The 18,996-nt window shown below is 45.5% G+C and overlaps 1 protein-coding gene across 1 annotated transcript in view; it reads left to right on the top strand.

Moving 5' to 3' along the window:
• SYTL3 (synaptotagmin-like 3) overlaps nucleotides 1–18,996 on the top strand; it is a 97,137-nt gene that overhangs the window by 10,708 nt on the left and 67,433 nt on the right. Inside the window, exons 2-3 of the mRNA XM_010840880.1 lie at nucleotides 2,004–2,614; nucleotides 5,016–5,234. Coding sequence (XP_010839182.1) covers nucleotides 2,505–2,614; nucleotides 5,016–5,234 — 329 coding nt within the window. The 5' untranslated portion in view covers nucleotides 2,004–2,504. The remainder of the gene's footprint in view (nucleotides 1–2,003; nucleotides 2,615–5,015; nucleotides 5,235–18,996) is intronic.

Below are 18,996 nucleotides of genomic sequence, written 5' to 3' on the forward strand. Positions count from 1 at the left end.
GTTTTGAGCCAAGTGCAAAAACCTGCACTTAAAATACTTGGGAATCAGACAGACAGGACAGTACTTGATTCAGTAATGTGGTTAATAGGTTAGAAATGAGAGAGAAGCAACAAAAACCAAGGAATGCGTTTAGAAGAAATAGGCCCATGAAGTTGGTGACACTTTCCCGCTTAGCACTTGATAAAAAGCTGTTTCCTAGCATTTCTTCTTCCCCAGAGACTCAGAGCCTCGGGGAGCTAAGCTCTGCTGTTCACCTGGAAACAGGACCTTAGGAGGGAGGAGGTTTTGACCCTGCTGAGGCTGGAGCCCGAGTCCTTGTTCCTGTGGTTCTCCTGCCATCTACACGGGAGGCCTTTTGGGAGCAGGCACTCGGGAATGCCTGGCTGGAGAGCGGAGGCCAGGACCATCCCCTGGCAGCCCCGGCTTCCCTCCTCCTCATGTAGCCTCTGCAATTTGGGTGGGCCAACTGTTTTAACCTTATCGTACAACAGTTTGTGTGCTCAGTCATGTCTGAGTCTTTGCAACTGCATGGACCATAGCCCTTGAGGCTCCTCTGTCCATGGGATTTCCTAGACAAGAATACTGGAGTGGGTTGTTCCAGGACTTCCACCTCCATGGGACCTTCCTGACCCAGGGATCAAACCCCGGTCTCCTGCCTTGCTGGTGGATTCTTCGCCGCTGAGCCACCAGTGTAGCCCCACCTCACAACAGAGAAACTGACAAATAGAGGCTCCTTAAGCCAAGGGGTCCTTAGCCTATAGTCCCACGAACTTGGATGTGAAAAAATTTATATCTAAATTTTCATTGACTTGTAACTAAAGTTTAGCATTTCGTCGCAAACCACAATAGAATTAGCAAGACTTGTGGTCTCCACATCTTGTTGCAGATATCTCAGTATTGCTTGCAATCATTGCTACTCTGAAATTACAGTCACTGTTAGATCACTGCTAGATTTCATACATCCCTGGCCACATATATTATTATAATTTAAAATATTTCAGTATAATTGATTTCCTTTGTTATAATGTATTTTATTTTATGCATTTAAATACAGAAGCTTCACCAGATAACCAGAGATTAAAAGAGAAAAGAATCTCTGCTTAAAGGGAATGATCCCTTAGGGTTCTATTAACCTCTTTTTCACTGATTTGCTATGGATCATAAATTAATATAATGTGAATTCCTGTTGAGGCTGAACAAAGGGAGTTTAGCTTCCAAAGCATTGAAAGGACATCTTATTACTAAGGAATTCATGTAAATTTGATAACAAAATGGCATTATAGAAAGTACACTAATTAGATCTGCATTTTCTGCTTTTCACTGACATGTTTTATCAATTCAATACCATCTTGGTTGGGGAAAGAAACAGATCAAAGGTGCTGTGTGTCTAGTGTCACTGATGGAAAAAGTAAGTAGGAGGAGTGGAGAACCTGCCAACTCATGTTAACCAGAAATAAGACCCCGCGCAGAAGGCTGTTGCTAAATACCATTAAAGACCATAACTAACTGATAGACGGAGGTTGTGGTGATATCCCTTCATAGATCCTTAATTGATTAAACATTTTTTTGAGTTTTGAAGTTAATTGTAAAAATTGCAGTTAACAGATGAAATTGTAGATATCCTAAAGTATTTTCAATTAGGATGATGTACATTCAATATTGGAGGAGGAAATGGCAACCCACTCCAGTGTCTTCCCTGGGAAAGCCCATGGACAGAAGAGCCTGGCGGGCTGCAGTCAATGGGGTTGCAAAAAAAAGTCAGACAAGACTTAGCAACGAAACAATAGCACATTAAATATAGACTTTCATGCCTCTGACCACTCAGGATACAGAATTCATATCAGAAAAATGCAAGTGTGGAAGTCTGAGGCTTTTAGAAACATGAGAAGTCCCATTTAATAAAATTTAAAATCTTACATTATCATCACAGCAAAAAATGCAAAGATCTGTCTGTAGAGCATTTTGTCTTAAAAATGATGCTATTTTTGTTGTCTTTTCTACAGGTACTGAGCTGTCTGGGCCTCTAACCATCATCAGTGCTCCCTGTAAACCTATGAAGGGGAAGGTTAATGTCTGTGTCACTGAATACTCTTCCCCCTGCTGTTTGTAAATTCCCTCAGATTGGGGATTACTTCTGCTTATGCAGAAATTATCTGCGTAATTTATAACAATCTCTGGCAAAACCTCAGAAAAAAGATACGCTTCTTACTTAGCCGGATGTCAGAGGCTGCGGCAGGACCCGGGGAGAAGGCTCTGCAGATGGCATGAGGCTCTGGGAGCGATGATCCCAACGGAGGGATAGCTCCTTGGAACTTTTTTCTCCTGAGAAGAGTGACCCAGTTAAAAAGAGGAGAAAAGCTACGAGCAACACTGTTGCCAATGAAATAGGAGAGGGAGTGCTTTCCAAAGCGCGTGGCGCTGTTGCTGGACTCTGAGCTCATCCACGGGACTGGGGCGCACGGCCATGGAGTAGAACTTCATCGTGGGTCTGAGAAGAGACGGAAATGGCCCAGCAAGTCAGCCTCGGTTCCCTCCAGGAATCGGAACGTGAAGCAATCCTCCAGGTTTTGTACCGGGACCGGGAGGTTCAAAACACGGAGGCGGAGAGGATACGGTAGGCGGTCGTACAGATGGTGGAATTCTTGGTGTTTTTTGGCTTTTTCTGCTTGGAGGCCATCTCTCCTTGGCGTCTTGCTGCTTGCTTAGCTAATGCCATTTGCTCCGCATTCAGCCTCTTGTCTGACGAGAATCTGAAGCAAGGGCTGTGGGTGGAGGTGACCTTTGCTGTGTCACTAAGCTTCGGGATGGTCAGGGAAAGAATGCCTTTTTTCCCCACTTAAAACAATGCCTTTGTGTGATAAGTTAGTTGTCTGTCTGCCTGTCCATTTGCCTGCTTTGCAGGAATCGTTCAAGGGAAACCTTCAGACTTCCCATACACCCTTTCAAGGGAAAGACTTCTGGCTAAGGGTTTTCCTAAATTATTTTTGGTGGTAATTGAAGGCCCAAAGAAAGCAGCTTAGAAACAGCAGATCTGCTGGCGCCCATTCCGAGCCTTCTCTTTGCTTACTTTTGCTTGCCAGCCAGCTCTGAGGAAATGGGGAGCATGAAGTCTGAACCTGCCCAGCCTGCTCCCAGACTCCTTTGTCAACAGAGAACAGCTTCTCTGTCTCTGAAGGGCACGGGCTGTTTGCCATTAATTTAACACTTAACAGAGCAGGCCTGGGCTATCAGCACATGTCTCTTGTTAGCTGTCAAGATGCATCTTTAATATAATGATGCTTTGTTTATTGATGTTTATGAAAAATGTGAGGTCTAGAAAATAAGTAAATGGGATAGCCTTTTGATCTCATTGCATTTTTAATGGCAGAATTCTTTTTCAGAGTCTGCCAAGAAAAACAAACATATAAAATAAATCTTCGGACCACCCAGTGTTTGAGGAAGGAGAGGAAATTTCTGGGTGAACTGGAAGTAACAATGTTCCTTTTCTACCCTCCTTTGTAATCCCAAAGCTGTCCAAGTGTACTTACACTTTCTTCCGCTTAAAAAAAAAAAAATACAGTGAGCAAAATAGAGTTTTCTTTGGTGATGGAAGGTCTTTCAATGATTTAGAAGCATCGTTTTGAATGTCAACAAAGTAACGTGGATGTTTTGTTCCAAGGGTACGGAGAGTTGGCTGTAAGCTTGTTTCTCGGGATTAGCTTCTTTATCCTAAAAGTGACAGAGAGTCCATAAAAGAGTATTCTGGCTAATGGTATGTTTTATGGTTCAATGTAATATCCCTTTGCACTAAGAGGGGTCTTCCCTGGTGACCCAGATGGTAAAGAATCCGCCTGCAATGCGGGAGGCCTGGGTTCCATCGCTGGGACAGGAGGATCCCCTGGAGGAGGGCATGACAATCCACTCCAGTATTCTTGTCTGGAGAATCCCATGGACAAAGGAGCCTGGCGGGCTACAGTCCATGGGTCAAAAAGAGTCAAACATGACTGAGCTACTGACATATTTGCACTAGGGCTATCTTCTTGGGAGGGACAGGAACTGAAAGTAACCGACCACCCATAAAAAATAGTAGCAAAACTATAACATCAGTTAAATAACTTTGTTGGGGCACTTATAACAACAGCAGGCGTGTATGCTGTATCAGTTCAGTTCAGATCAGTCGCTCAGTCGTGTCTGACTCTTTGCAACCCCATGAATTGCAGCACGCCAGGCCTCCCTGTCCATCACCAACTCCCGGAGTTCACCCAGACTCACGTCCATCGAGTCAGTGATGCCATCCAGCCATCTCATCCTCTGTCGTCCCCTTCTCCTCCTGCCCCCAATCCCTCCCAGCATCAGAGTCTTTCCAATGAGTCAACTCTTCGCATGAGGTGGCCAAAGTACTGAAGTCTCAGCTTCAGCATCATTCCTTCCAAAGAAATCCCAGGGCTGATCTCCTTCAGAATGGACTGGTTGGATCTCCTTGCAGTCCAAGGGACTCTCAAGAGTCTTCTCCAACACCACAGTTCAAAAGCATCAATTCTTCGGCACTCAGCCTTCTTCACAGTCCAACTCTCACATCCATACATGACCACAGGGAAAACCATAGCCTTGACTATGCTGTATACTTACACATCATTCCCTGTCTTGAATGTTAGAATTGGTGCCGTTTTCCTGCATATCCCTCTTCTTTCACTGTTTTCTTTACCATTATAATGCCGCTTGGACACAAAGGGATGAACCTAGAACAAAATCAGCAGCTGACTCCTCCGGGCCAGGCGGAGTGTTTATGCTTTGCCATTTCATCCTTACAGCCACCCTGGGAGGTAAGGCTTTCACAGCTGAGAAAACCTCTGAGCCTCTGCTCCGGAAGACGGCAGGAGATCCTGGTTCGCACAGCTGTGTTAGAACCCGGGGGTGCTGGATGGCAAAGCCCCTTCTGTGTCTCCATACCGTTGAGGCCCTTGCCACGTAGGGGTTTGGCTGGCTTCTGTCCTTCCACTCAGTTGGTTCTTACCACTTAACTCTCTGTACCACAGGAATCTGAAGACGCACTTGCAGCATCTCAGGTGGAAAGGCGCGAAGAGCGTGAGCCAGGAGTACAAAGAGAAGTCCTGTGCCCGCTGCCAGCAGACCCTGGGGCTCCTGCTGAACCGGGGGGCCGTGTGTCAGGGCTGCAGCCACCGCGTGTGCAGCGAGTGCCGGGTGTTCCTGAGGAGGACCCGCGCCTGGAAGTGCACCGTGTGCTTCGAGGACAGGTGAGGATGGGCGGGGCCAGCCAGGATGGGCGTGGCCAGATAAGATGGGCGGGGCGGTGGGGCAAGGATGGCTGGAAAGCCTTGAAGATGGTCCAGGACAACAACCGATGAAGACAGCTGTCATTCTTCACACTTAATAGGAAAATGTTCAGAGAATGCTTAATATGGAGCTGCCTTTCTAGACATGGAAATTATTGTAACTCAAAAACACATTTTGCTATATGAAAAAAAAGTTTTGTTTTTAATTTACAAAAGTTTGTAATGGCTGCTGCTGCTGCTACTAAGTCGCTTCAGTCATGTCCAATTCTGGGCGACCCCATAGACAGCAGCCCACCAGGCTCCTCCATCCCTGGGATTCTCCAGGCAAGAACACTGGAGTGTAATGGCTAAGAATCAGCTAACCTAGGAGTTAAGATTCCCTTCAATTTCTTAACTAGTTAGTGTTGTTGGTTTTCTTAGAGCTTAATTTATCTCTTTGAGGAAAAGTGGAGCGAATTGTAATATAAGGAATATTAGAGTGTCCCATGGAGCTTTATTAAGGCCTTTTTGAAGGAAGAAAGTTGACCTGTATTGATGCTCCACTAAAGAATCGGTTATGGTTTCAATTAGTGATAGACTGAATCTACATTTATTCTAATCTTTTGATGTTGTGAGCTTTTAAAATATTTTAAACACGGAATTGGTATTTTTGAAATACCCTTCTTGGAAATAATAAAGAACATGTATGGCTTGATCTCATACTGTTCGAAGCAAGAATGGGCTGGTCATCGATTCCTGGAAAACCCAGGGAGTTGTTGTGGGGGAGCAGAAATGTTTGTGTGGTGTGAATCTAGGAGAATAATCTGAGACTGAGATTTGAAAAGAACTTCTAAATGTTGCTTAGGTGCGTGCACGCCTGGGCAGACTGTGAGGTGATTACACGGTGAGGGTACACTGGTGGGGCTTTTCTTGCCCCCTAAAGTGGGAGGATTGTGTTCATAAGCATCCTGGCATTAATCTCCTTAAACTTCCCCTTGCTTTGTGAGCCTTAATGTACTTCAGTCTACCGAGGTCCAGCCCCGGTGGAGTCAGGGGTTTCAAAGGGGAGATGGCTTCGGCGATCAGGATATGATAGAATTAAAGATATAAAGAGTGGTTAAATAAGGATAGCTAAGTGAGAAAATTCAGTGGAGTAAAGAGGCTGAATAACTTGGTTTACGTGGAAAGCTAATAAAATTCCAAAATAAGGAATTTGCATCACCTACGTAGGCAGCAGGCGTCCTCCCGTTCTCCCGAAGGAGAGGAGACACTAAGGCCTCCCCAGTCAGATCTTAGAAGCCCAGGCAAAATTAGTAGGCTTCACGAGCCTCCACGCTCAAGATGGGAATTCAGCCGGAAGGTGAGAGAAAGAACAACATGGGGAGACCACGTTTCGGTGAACCAGGCCCACATTTTATTTTCCAAAGTAGTTTTTATACCTTAAGTTGTGCATAGAGGATAATGGGGGAAGGGGTAGAGTCAGCAGTAAGCCAGGCTTTCTTCCTGCAAACTTATCATATGCAAAAGTTTAGGTGAATTACATCATCTTCTGGCCAAGAGGCCTGTTAACATTTTATGATCCTGTCTTCAGAAAACGTATTTTTCTCTAAAGGTGATTATTCTAAAGTCAGGTGCCACCCTCCAAAAGCATTAGATAAAAGTTGCAATCCTATAGGGCAAAGGTGTGGTGGGCTATAACAAGAAAAGAATTAACTCAAGGGTCCAAGGTTACAAACATTAAAGCTACTACTTACATTCCTATACACCAATTATATTAATCAATACACTGCCAGGGACACAGTAGGTAAGGGATATGGAAACTTAGCAGCAAACATTGGCCCAACAAGTGAAAAACCCTTCACCAATACAATTTCTAATCAATCGTTTAACTGCTCAAAGGAATCTGTATTTAGACAGTTTAGAACATCTCATGCCTCTCACAGTTGGGAGGCTCTGAACAATCACATGTGGCCGGAAGAACCTATTCAGGCAGGCTAGAGGACTTCCAAAGGAGTTTGTAGGTTGAAACACTCTTGTCATGCCCAGGAACTTTATTAACTGGAGCTGTAAGTTAACTCTTTTTCAGAGAGAGGTGGTGGGGGACAGCCCCCCGTAAAGTCAGAGGTGTAGGTGAGAGCACAAAGCAGTAAAGTAGGCAGACTCTGGTTTTGGGGGTAGATGCTTGAGAATTTCCAGGGGGACTCCTGAGGCTCGATCCCACCTTTGCGTATGCCAAGCCTCCTTCCTCATGACCTTTGCCATGGGCAGAGTTCCTCACGCTGGCTCCTGGCATCAATCACTCATTCAAAGGCAGGTCGTTCAACCAGATTGCCTTGCTCCTAAGCACCCCTCTCTGAAACAGCATGTCACGTCACATCCACGTGGCCAGAGTCACCTCCAAATATATCAGGTTTCCTCAGTCTGTCAAAGCCAGCACCCTTCAGGCTTTTCTTAGCTTGAGAGGGAAAGAGAAAGAATTCCTGTGAGCCAGCCCTGGCTGCACTTGTGCTCAAGCAGGTCCTGGGCTCTTGAGAGAGGAGGGAAGGTCCTAAGACCCTCTTCAGCGAACCATATGTACTGGGTTGATAAACACTGATGATAAACACTGCGTCACAAGGTAGTAATTCTTCAGCACTTCTTTTAGTGGTTAAAGTGAGTAAAGCGAAGTCGCTCAGTCATGTCTGACTCTTTGCAACCCCATGGACTGTAGCTTACCAGGCTCCTCTGTCCATGGGATTTTCCAGGCAAGAGTACTGGAGTGGGTTCCCATTTCCTTCTCCAGAGGATCTTCCAGACCCAGGGATTGAGCCCGGGTCTCCCGCATTGTAGGCAGACGCTTTATCATCTGAGCCACCAGGGGAGTCTCAAAGTGAAAGTGAAAGTCGCTCAGTCGTGTCCAACTCTTTGCGACCCCATGGACCATACAGTCCATGGAATTCTCCAGGCCAGGATACTGGAGTGGGTAGCCTTTCCCTTCTCCAGGAAACCTTCCCAATGCAGGGGTCGAACCCAGGTCTCCCACACTGCAGGCAGATTCTTTACCAGATGAGCCACAAGGGAAGCCCCTTTAGTGGTTAACTGGAAACTAAAAATCAAAACAGGAGGACAGGGTCTGAGGCAACCTCCCAGGAAGGGGGGCCGTGTTGAAATCTCCACCCTGGAGAGCACTGTGCCCTGGGGCATTGTAACTGAACCCCTCTAAGCTCTTGAAGTGTGATTTCTAAAACCCCAGCTTCCTGGTGTCGAAATAAGGATGTTTTTCAAAATACGAGAGATAATTGCATTGCTCTGAGAGAACTGACGCAGGAAATTGTAGGGCGAGAGAGCTAAGTAATTTATAACAAGCCCCCCCCCCACCTTCTCTTTGCTTCCTTTCTTTGAAGCTTTCTACCCTCTCTAGTTTTGTCCACTCTGGGCTGCCGTCCAGTCTAGGGGGTCAAACCAAAGAAAAGGCTTGGTGAAGTGTGAGAGTCTTTGACAGTCTTAACTGGGACCTGGACAGGTTTTCGACCCCAATCGTTTTCTTCTCCCTGCTTCTTCTTCAGCCTAAGACCCATCCCTCAAGAAGTGGATTTGTTGTGGGAACAGGAGGAAAACATAGGTTTTAAAATCAAGCAAAAGTAAAGTCTAGGGTAGCAGTTTTGAAGAAAGCAAAACCAGTGTTCAGACTGCTGCAGTCAGTGCAGAGGGCCTGTGAGCAGCGCTGGCCCTGGGCTTGGGCTGAGGGTCCAGGAAACAGATGAGGATTCTGCCTGCTGGGCAGGTTTTCTGCTCAGGACCCGTAGGGGCTCAGGGGAGGGGGTGGGGGACTAAGCTGGCTCAAGGTGACTTCCCAGAGCACCCTGTGGGAGCATTTCTGGAAGATGGTCAGGCTTAGAGAGGGAAATGAACACAGTCAGGGACAAGGAATAACATGGGGATGAGTGCTGACTCAAACTACTGGAGTTTCAGCTTCAACATCAGTCCTTCCAATGAATATTTAGGATTGATTTCCTTTAGAATTGACTCTCCTTGCAGTCCAAAGGACTCTCAAGAGTCTTCTCCAACACCACAGTTCAAAAGCATCAATTCTCCGGCGCTCAGGTTTCTTTATAGTCCAACTCTCACATCCATGGCTCCTTAGTTGCTTCAGACGTGTCTGACTCTTTGCTGCCCATGAACTGAAGCCCACCAGGCTTCTCCATCCATGGGATTCTCCAGGCAAGAATACTGAAGTGGGTTGCCATTTCCTTCTCCACACATCCATACATGACTACTGGAAAAACCATAGCTTTGACTTAACGGACCTTTGTTGGCACAGTAATATCTCTGCTTTATAATATGCTGTCTAGTTTGGAGATAGCTTTTCTTCCAAGGAGCAAGTGTCTTTTAATTTCATGGCTGCCAGTCACCATCTGTAGTGATTTTGGAGCCCAAAAATATAGTCTCTCACTGTTTCCATTGTTTCCCCATCTATTTGCCATGAAGTGATGGGACCAGATGCCATGATCTTAGTTTTCTGAATATTGAGTTTTAAGTCAACTTTTTCACTCTCCTCTTTCACTTTCATCAAGAGTCTCTTTAGTTCCTCTTTGCTTTCTGCCATAAGGGTGGTGTCATCTGCATATCTGAGGTTATTGATATTTCTTCTGGCAATCTTAATTCCAGCTTGTGCTTCATCCAGCCCAGCATTTTGCATGATGTACTCTGCATGGAACTTAAATAAGCAGGGTGACAATATACAGCCTTGACGTACTCCTTTCCCAATTTGGAACCAGTCTTTTGTTCCATGTTTGGTTCTAACTGTTGCTTCTTGACCTGCATACAGATTTCTCAGGAGGCAGGTCAGGTGGTCTAGGATTCCTATCTCTTCTAAGAATTTTCCACAGCTTGTTGTGATCCACACAGTCAAAGGCTTTGGTGTAGTCAGTAAAGCAGAAGTAGATGTTTTTCTGGAACTCTCTTGCTTTCCTGATGATCCAAAGGATGTTGGCAATTTGATCTCTGGTTCCTCTGCCTTTCTAAATCCAACTCAAACATCTGGAAGTTCACAGTTCACGTGAACTGTTGAAACCTGGCTTGGAGAATTTTGAGCATTACTTTACTAGTGTGTGAGATGAGTGCAATTGTGCGGTAGTTTGAGCATTCTTTGGCATTGCCTTTCTTTGGGATTGGAATGAAAACTGACCTTTTCCAGTCCTGTAGCCACTGCTGAGTTTTCCCAATTTGCTGGCATATTGAGTGCAGCACTTTCACAGCATCATCTTTAGGATCTGAAATAGCTCAACTGGAATTCCATCGCCTCCACTAGCTTTGTTCGCAGTGATGCTTCCTAAGGCCCACTTGACTTCACATTCCAGGATGTCTGGCTCTAGGTCAGTGATCACACCATCATGGTTATCTGGGTTGTGAAGATCTATTCTGTATAGTTCTCCTGTGTATTCTTGCTACCTTTTCTGAATATCTGCTGCTTCTGTTAGGTCCGTACCATTTCTGTCCTTTATTGTGCCCATCTTTGCATGAAAAGTTCCCTTGATATCTCTAATTTTCTTGAAGAGATCTCTAGTCTTTTCCATTCTATTGTTTTCCTCTATTTCTTTGCACTGATCACTGAGGAAGGCTTTCTTATCTCTCCTTGCTATTCTTTGGAACTCTACACTCATGTGGGTATATCTTTCCTTTTCTCTTTTGCCTTTAGCTTCTCTTCTTGTCTCAGCTATTTGTAAGGCCTCCTCAGATAGCCATTTTGCCTTTTTGCATTTCTTTTTCTTGCATTTGCTTTTTATCCATTGGCCAAATGAGGGTACGAGTGACTTAATAGTCTTTGAAGCCTTCTGTTACCAAAGATACAGTGAAAAAGTGGAAATTTGTGGCATACTTTTTGGAAAGTTTATCTTGTCCTTACTAAAGGGAATATTTACACAATAGTTTGAGTGTCATCCCTTTTGTTGAAGTTGATTTCTCCTATGGTCAGTCATGGCAGGTCTTGCTTCAAGAAACCTTTTTGTGATGAGTAAGCTTCCTGTATCCTTAAGTTCAGACTTGAAGTTGTCACTCACTCAGTTCAGCTGAACCTTTTCACCCTACAGAAGGTCAGTGCCAGGAGGCCATTTTTCCAGGCTGACACTCAAGGTGCTGGTGAAGGTGCCTTGGTTCGAGCTCTGGGCTGAAATGTAGCTGAGAGTTATGGGCACTGGGGGTGGAGGGCTACCAGACAGGCTGGTAGGCCCTTTCCAGTCGTGTGTTCGTAGGAATTTCCACAATAACAGACGCACATCCATAGATCAGCCCAAGAGTGCATTCCAGTGCCAAACAGACGTCATGGGTAGATTTTTTTATTTCAGATGATTCTACTCCTGCACTGTTTCATGAATGCAGATATCTGTGAGATCCTGATTTCCCAATTTGGAGTTTCTTTATTTTGATTCATTTTTAGTCAACTGAAGTGTCTCTTCAAAGATTTTTCTTCTCAGAAGAGCATGTGGGTGGTGTGTTTTAAGCTATTGCCTATCTGAAGATGCCTTCAATAGCCTTTCCTCATGAGTAAGGACTTCCCTGGGTTTTATTCATTTTTTAAACTATTTTGTTTTTGGGTGTAGCTGATTAACAGACATTGTGGTGGCAGTTTCATTTGAAGAACCAGACATTCATATCTATCCGCTCTCCACCAGGCTCCCCTCCCATCCAGGCTGCCAGACAACTTTGAGTAGAGCTCCATAAGCATATGGAAAGTTCCATAGCACACAGCACATGGAGCTTTGAGCAGAGTTCCACGTGCTATGCAGCAGGTCATTGTCGGCTATCATTTTCAACACAGCAGTAGGACTTCACTGGGTTTTAAAATTTCAGGTCCCAACTTTCCATCTTTAAGTTCATTTAACGTGTTATCATTGTCCTTTGGAATCTACTGTAACAGACACACTGGAGACTAGCTTTATTTTTCTTTATTGATCATCTGGATTTTAGGTAGTAGAAGCATATTGGGTTTTTTCCAAATCCTTGTAATTGAAAGCAGTTTCTAATATATTCCTGGATCTGAGTCTCTCCACACTGATTTTCATGGATTAAGAAGAATTCCCTGGAGCTGGCTGTGCCTTGGATGTGCTTGTTGTTTTTTTAATTATTTTTAATTGTGGAGAAATACACATAAAATTTACCATTATAGCTAAGGCTACGTGTACAGTTTAATGGCATTTGAAAGTGTGAGTAATCATTAGTCAAACCCACTTCATCAGCCTTCACTCATCAAGGTCATCCAGGAGACTTATATACCCACTGTTATCTTTTTAAAAATGTTTATTTATTTTTGCTGCTCTGGGTCTTGGTTGCTGCACATGGACTTTCTCTAGCGGTGGTGAGCAGGGGTCCACTCCTCATTGTGGTGCATGGGCTTCTCAATGTGGTGGCTTCTCTCGTTGTGCACAGGCTCTCAGGTACACGGGCTTCAGGGGCTATGGCACAGGGGCTTAGTTTCTCTGTGGCATGTGGGATCATCCCAGGCCAGGGATCGAATCCTGTGTTTCCCGCATTGGCAGATGGATTCTTAGTCCTTGTGCCACCAGGGAAGGCCCTCGATTATTTCTTAAATTTCAATTAATTATGGCTGTGCTGCGTCTTCCTTGTTGTGTGTTGGCTTTCTCTGGTTGCAACACCCCCTCCATTCTTGTCCTAAACAGTGAGATGTTCGCCAAGTGAGTTGTTTTCCAGGAACTGGGAGTCAGCGGCCTCTCAGTTCAGTTCAGTTCAGTCACTCAGTCGTGTCCGACTCTTTGTGACCCCATGAATTGCAGCACGCCAGGCCTCCCTGTCCACCACCAACTCCCGGAGTTCACTCAGACTCACGTCCATCGAGTCGGTGATGCCATCCAGCCATCTCATCCTCTGTTATCTCCTCCTCCTGCCCCCAGTCCCTCCCAGGATCAGAGTCTTTTCCAATGAGTCAACTCTTCGCATGAGGTGGCCAAAGTACTGGAGTTTCAGCTTTAGCATCATTCCTTCCAAAGAAAACCCAGGGCTAATCTCTTCAGAATGGACTGGTTGGATTCCTTGCAGTCCAAGGGACTTTAGTTTGAGCTTAATTGGCTAAGATTGGATAGGCCCACCGACCCGCCAACTGCGCGTGCGTAAGGGTCCTCTCCGTGACCTTTTGAGGTCAGAGGGCAAAAACTCCACCCTACAAGATCGTGGTGAGTGCCTCCATCTTCCCAAGAGCAGAGGCCTGGAGCCTAGTTACGCCTGCACGCAATGGCCATGGCCCACCTTTTAACAATCACCCTTCCCCACGCTCTGCACACCCAGACCCCCTGCCGCTTTAGTCTTCATCCCATCAGTACTTTGAACCCCTTGCCACCCGGGAGGTGGATCTGAGGCCTGCTCCCTCTCTCTGCACTTGGTTGCCTTGCGAATAAACCCTTGCTTTGCTGCAGACTTCAGCGTCTCAGCTTACTGCACGTCAGGCAAACCAACCTGGTAATACCTGCGAGTTGTGGTACAACCATCAGCACCACCTACTTCCAGACTTTTTCATCTTGCACAACTGAAACTCTGTTCCATCCAGCAGCTCCCTGTTCTTCCCTCCCTCCCCTGCCCCTCTGCCCGCATCCATCCTTCTGTCTCTCTGACTCCCGTGGGCCCCTCACACAGGTGGAATCACACAGTGTCTGTCTGTGTCTGGCTCATTTCACTAAGCACACGCTTTTCGAGGTTCACCCGTGATGCAGCACGCTGCAGAGTTCCTCCCTTCTTAAGGCTGCCCTCATGTTCTTGAGTGTGTATGCATCACCTTTTGTCTGTTCATCTGCTTATGAGTGCTTGGCTTGCTTCTGCCCTTTGGCTGTGGTGAATAGTGGGTGTGCAAACATCTCTTTGAGACCCTGCTTTCAATTCTTTCAGGTGTATTCCAGAAGTGGGGCTGCTGAGTCACGTGGTAATTCTGTGTTTAATTTTTTGAGACCCAGCATACAGTCTCCAACAGCTGAGCTGTTTCACGTTCCCACCAACAGTGCACAAGGGTTCCAGTTTCTTCACCTGTTGTCTTCTGGGTTTTTATTATTATTATTATTTTTTTAATGGTAGTTACTAATGGGTGTGCGGAGAAGGCAATGGCACCCCACTCCAGTACTCTTGCCTGGAAAATCCCATGGACAGAGGAGCCTGGTAGGCTGCAGTTCACGTGGCCTCGAAGAGTCGGACACGACTGAGCGACTTCACTTTCACTTTTCACTTTCATGCATTGGAGAAGGAAATGGCAACCCACTCCAGTGTTCTTGCCTGGAGAATCCCAGGGACTGGGGAGCCTGATGGGCTGCCATCTGTGGGGTCGCACAGAGTCAGACACGACTGAAGCGACTTAGCAGCAGCAGCAACAGCAGCACTAATGGGTGTGAGGTGGGGGTTTACTTGTGTTTTGACTCAGTAACATTTTCTTCGGTCAGCTCTGACTATTCTTTAATGCTGCTTGGCCTGGCTTATTCGGGATAACCTAGCTTGGTCTTGCTCTCTCGCTTCCATTTATATTCCTTATCCCTCAGCATTCACTGTCTTTTTCTTTTGTGTTCTGGGAAGGCATCCTTACTGAGTCGGCATCATTGATTCAACTCTCCAGCTTCTCAATTCTGCTCTTTCCTATTGGTAAAACAGCTTGCTCTGCGTTTGTATTGTTGTTTCCTAAATCTTCCTTGATTCTAGTGTGTTGTCTCTTGTTGGCTTTTCCTTAAGTCTTTCTGTTTCTTTTTCATAGAAAAGAAGGAAAGAGAGTGTTTGTCTCTCAGTTGTGTTCGACTCTTTGCAACCCACAGACTGTAGCCCACCAGGCTCCTCTGTCCATGGAAATCTCCAGGCAAGAATACTGGAGTGGGTTGCCATTTCCTTCTCCAGGGGATCATCCCAGTTCAGGGATCGAACCCAGATCTCCTGCATTGCAGGCAGATTCTTTACTGTCTGAGCCACCAGGGAAGCCCCCTTTTTCATAAGAGGCGGCAGGTCTTAATTAAATGCCTTTGAAGACGACTGCTTTCTGAAACTTCCCTTGGTTCCCGCAGTGATGCACCTTGAGTAGCCGTTCCTGGCCTGCAGGGCTCTTTCTCCTGCCTGCGGCCTTTTGTCAGAGGTTCTGCGTTGTCTTCAGACCACCAGGTTGGGGTTTACCAACAGAGCCCTCGCTCCTTGTCTTTGTGGAGCGGTGGAGGAGCCAGTTCTTAGATCTGTAGGGAAGACAGGGTGCTACACAGTGTTTAACCTGGTTTCCAGGCTTTAAGGAGTGCAGCACTGTCCAGCTACAGTAGAATTATTTCATTGACTCATTTTCTGATGTAACAAACCAGGGACTGCAAACTCGTGGCCAACAGGCAGCAAAGTGCCCACAGGATTTATTTTGTGTCCTGCTCAGTGTCTAATATGTGCCCTTTTAGTGCCTTAAAGTGGGCATGGTCCGCCAGCTCACCATAGCGCCTAGCCCGCCCTCTTGTCTCATCTCTCGCCTTCTCTCTTCATCTGGTTTCTGCTTGGTGCCTGACTCTGTGACCCCTGCCCCTACACATTCAGAAAGCGTGACAAACGTCAGCCCTCGGTGCCACTGGGGCTCCATCTCTGTTGGTCCCACCTTATCCCTTCAGTTCCCAGGACGCTGCCTGCAGGGGTGGGGATGTTCGTTATTCACCAGTCCACACATTCATTCACCGGCCCCACTGTGTCTCTAAGTTGTGCTTGGGGCTGTGGATACAGCGCTGAATTTAACACAGAGGGGACCTGCCTCCTCTCAGTGGCCAAGTAGAGTTATTCCTGTTTTGCAGGAAGCTATGGTAGCCACTTGATTAAAATCGTTCCTTTATCTTATCTTGATTCCGACTTCTCTCCTAGTTACCTAGGATTTAATCACAACGATCAGTCTTTTTTTTCCTGTAAGAACATTGAAATCAGATCAACTGAGCTGGTTGGTAGAAACAAACGAAAAAAAACCTCATTATTTTGCTTTGTAACTAAAACTGCCTTAGATATAAGATTATTTGAAGTAAAAAAATTTTTTTTCAACTGTATGGGTGCATAGGACCATTTAAGCTGGGAATTACCAAGTGATTGGACAAGCTAGTACAAAGAAATTAAGTTGATGCTTGGTTTTACATTATTTGGCTTCTTTGTTTGGAATTTTTGTAGCTTGTCTGTCTAATAAGCCACCAAGACTTTCTTGAAGCTTCCTTGCCATCAGGGTGCTGGTTAGAGAGCAGGTCTGCCTGGGAGGGGTGTGTCTTAAGGCATTGGAAGAATCCTGGCATGCAGACGAATTTCCTACCTCTTGTTTGCTGAACAGTGGAAATATGTTTAGCAATTTCTGGGAACACCATGCTGACTTCTCTTGGAATATAAAGCATGGATGTGACAGCTTGCCGACCTGCAGGTGCGAGTAATTTGAATGCAAAGTAAAGATGCAGTCTAGCAGGCCTGTTTGGCTCACTGCTTGCTAATAGTGATAAGGTCAAACTATCTTTCCATTAGGGTCCTCCGTTCATCGCATTATTGAACATTTGCATGCTAGAATTTGCAAAGTGCTTTTCAACAGTTTTCTCTTTTGCTAATGAAATGACAGCATTAATGGAGTTCAAGGCTATGAAAATGGATGCTGGAACCTCCAGCAGTTTATTAAGAGCAGTATCACGTGCTTGGCATTTATAATTACAGTGATCCCCCTGCAGAGTGAGTGGAGAGTCAGACGCAGAACTCAGGTCTGACTCTAGACTTTTTATTCCCTCCACCACCTCTGGAGTTTGCTTTCTGAGATGTATTTATTAGGTGACTGAAAGAGTTTTAAGGAGGCAAGTTGTGATTCTACCAGAAAAATTTAAAACTGTTAATCTCTTGCTGGGCTCTGAAAATGTTCCAAGAAGTTTTCATAGCCAAATTCTGATCGAGTCACTGGGGGAGAAATTCCTTTGGTTCCTGTGAGTCAGGCTACCCTGAGTTGGCCCTAATGAAGACAGAGACATAGGCTCACCTTTGCCTTAGACAGTAAGACCCATAAATGGTCCTCCTTATAAAGCCTGGGATTTGAGTGGACAGGGAGCCATTATGAAAGCTATTAGGGAATAATTGTTCACGAAACAGCTGATTCTGCAGAAAGTGTTTGTGGAGATAGGGCTGCAGTCTAGTTCTCAAAGGAAATAGCCTCGAACGCAAGAGGTGCTTGTCACTGTTTGCTTTAGGACTGTGGTACTTCTATTCTTCCGTTCTTTAGTCACAGATAAGCCCAAGAGACCTGTGGGCTTGTGTCCAAATCTATCCCTGCCAAGGAAGCTCGTGCTTGAATTTCACAAGTAATCCATTGGGATTCTGTAAGAGGATTACTTGGTTGCATCAGATGCCTAGCACTAGAAGATACTAATATTTTACTTTATCTGCTTCTTGTATAGGTTCTGAAGCCAGGGCTAGAGGCAGACTTTTTAATAAAATATTGTAAAATGTAATAAAATAAAAATGTTTATTCAGGCATTTTCACCATTTGCTCCTCTGTCCCCTCAGCTGTTCTTCCTTTTTCGTGATTGTGTATCTACAGGTGTGTTTACTCCTCAGTGACAGCTTGTGTCTGGCTGGCTCAGCTGTCTACAGAGTCATGGACTGAGTTGCTGCAGAAATCTTAGCTCTGATCTCTTGTCTGGTCTGAGCCCTTGCCCCACCCACAGCACCTGTCTCATATATAAATGTTTCTGGTCACAGGTAACAGGCTGGAGAATTTGAGAGAGTTAGATGAGTTGGAAGGGTCATGACCCCCAGGAAAACAAATCAGGTTCAGTTCAGTCACTCAGTCGTGTCGGACTGTTTGCGACCCCATGAACCGCAGCATGCCAGGCCTCCCTGTCCATCACCAACTCCCGGAGTTTACTCAAACTCATGTCCATCGAGTCAGTAATGCCACCCAACTATCTCATCCTCTGTCATCCCCTTCTCCTCCTGCCCTCAATCTTTCCCAGCATCAGGGTCTTTTCAAACGAGTCAGCTCTTCACATCAGGTGGCCAAAGTATTGGGGTTTCAGCTTCAGCATCAGTCCTTCCAATGAACACCCAGAACTGAGCTCCTTTAGGATGGACTGGTTGGAGCTCCTTGCAGTCCAAGGGACTCTCAAGAGTCTTCTCCAACACCACAGTTCAAAAGCATCAATTCTTCAGCTCTCAGCTTTCTTTATAGTCCAACTCTCACAATAAGTCAGGAAGTGAAGTTTATTAATCAGAGCGAGGCCTCTTTGTTTCCATGTTTGACTTTTCTCTCCTGCTGTCCTCATCCTAATGCTTAGATTTTGTCCTGCTTATAAGGATGGAGGAAGCATCCTCAGAAATAGAGCAATTGAATTCACCACCCCACTTATCCCGCAAAACTTTCCCTGTGTTTTGACCCTCTGCTTGTCTTAAGTAACAGAGGGGAAACTTGTGTGGGGTTGCTATGTTCTCCTTCACGTGTTTTGTGTCAGTTTAGTAGATTAGATACCTGAGTTTCTGATTTATGCGTGAAAACGCTTCCCCTTCTCTCCAGATGTGTCACAGTTGCACGTTTCACATGTTTTTGGCTCTGAATGATATTGACTGACTATCAAAATTCTGTTGCCAGAATTCATACATGCTCTGTGTATGTTTCTCAAAAGGCAGATCAGGTGTTCTGGTATTCCCATCTCTTTCAGAATTTTCCACAGTTTATTGTGATCCACACAGTCAAAGTCTTTGGCATAGTCAATAAAGCAGAAATAGATGTTTTTCTGGAACTCTCTTGCTTTTTCCATGATCC

The sequence above is a fragment of the Bison bison genome, unplaced genomic scaffold (assembly GCF_000754665.1).
Source record: "Bison bison bison isolate TAMUID 2011002044 unplaced genomic scaffold, Bison_UMD1.0 scf7180017864148, whole genome shotgun sequence".
Taxonomy (NCBI): Eukaryota; Metazoa; Chordata; class Mammalia; order Artiodactyla; family Bovidae; genus Bison; species Bison bison.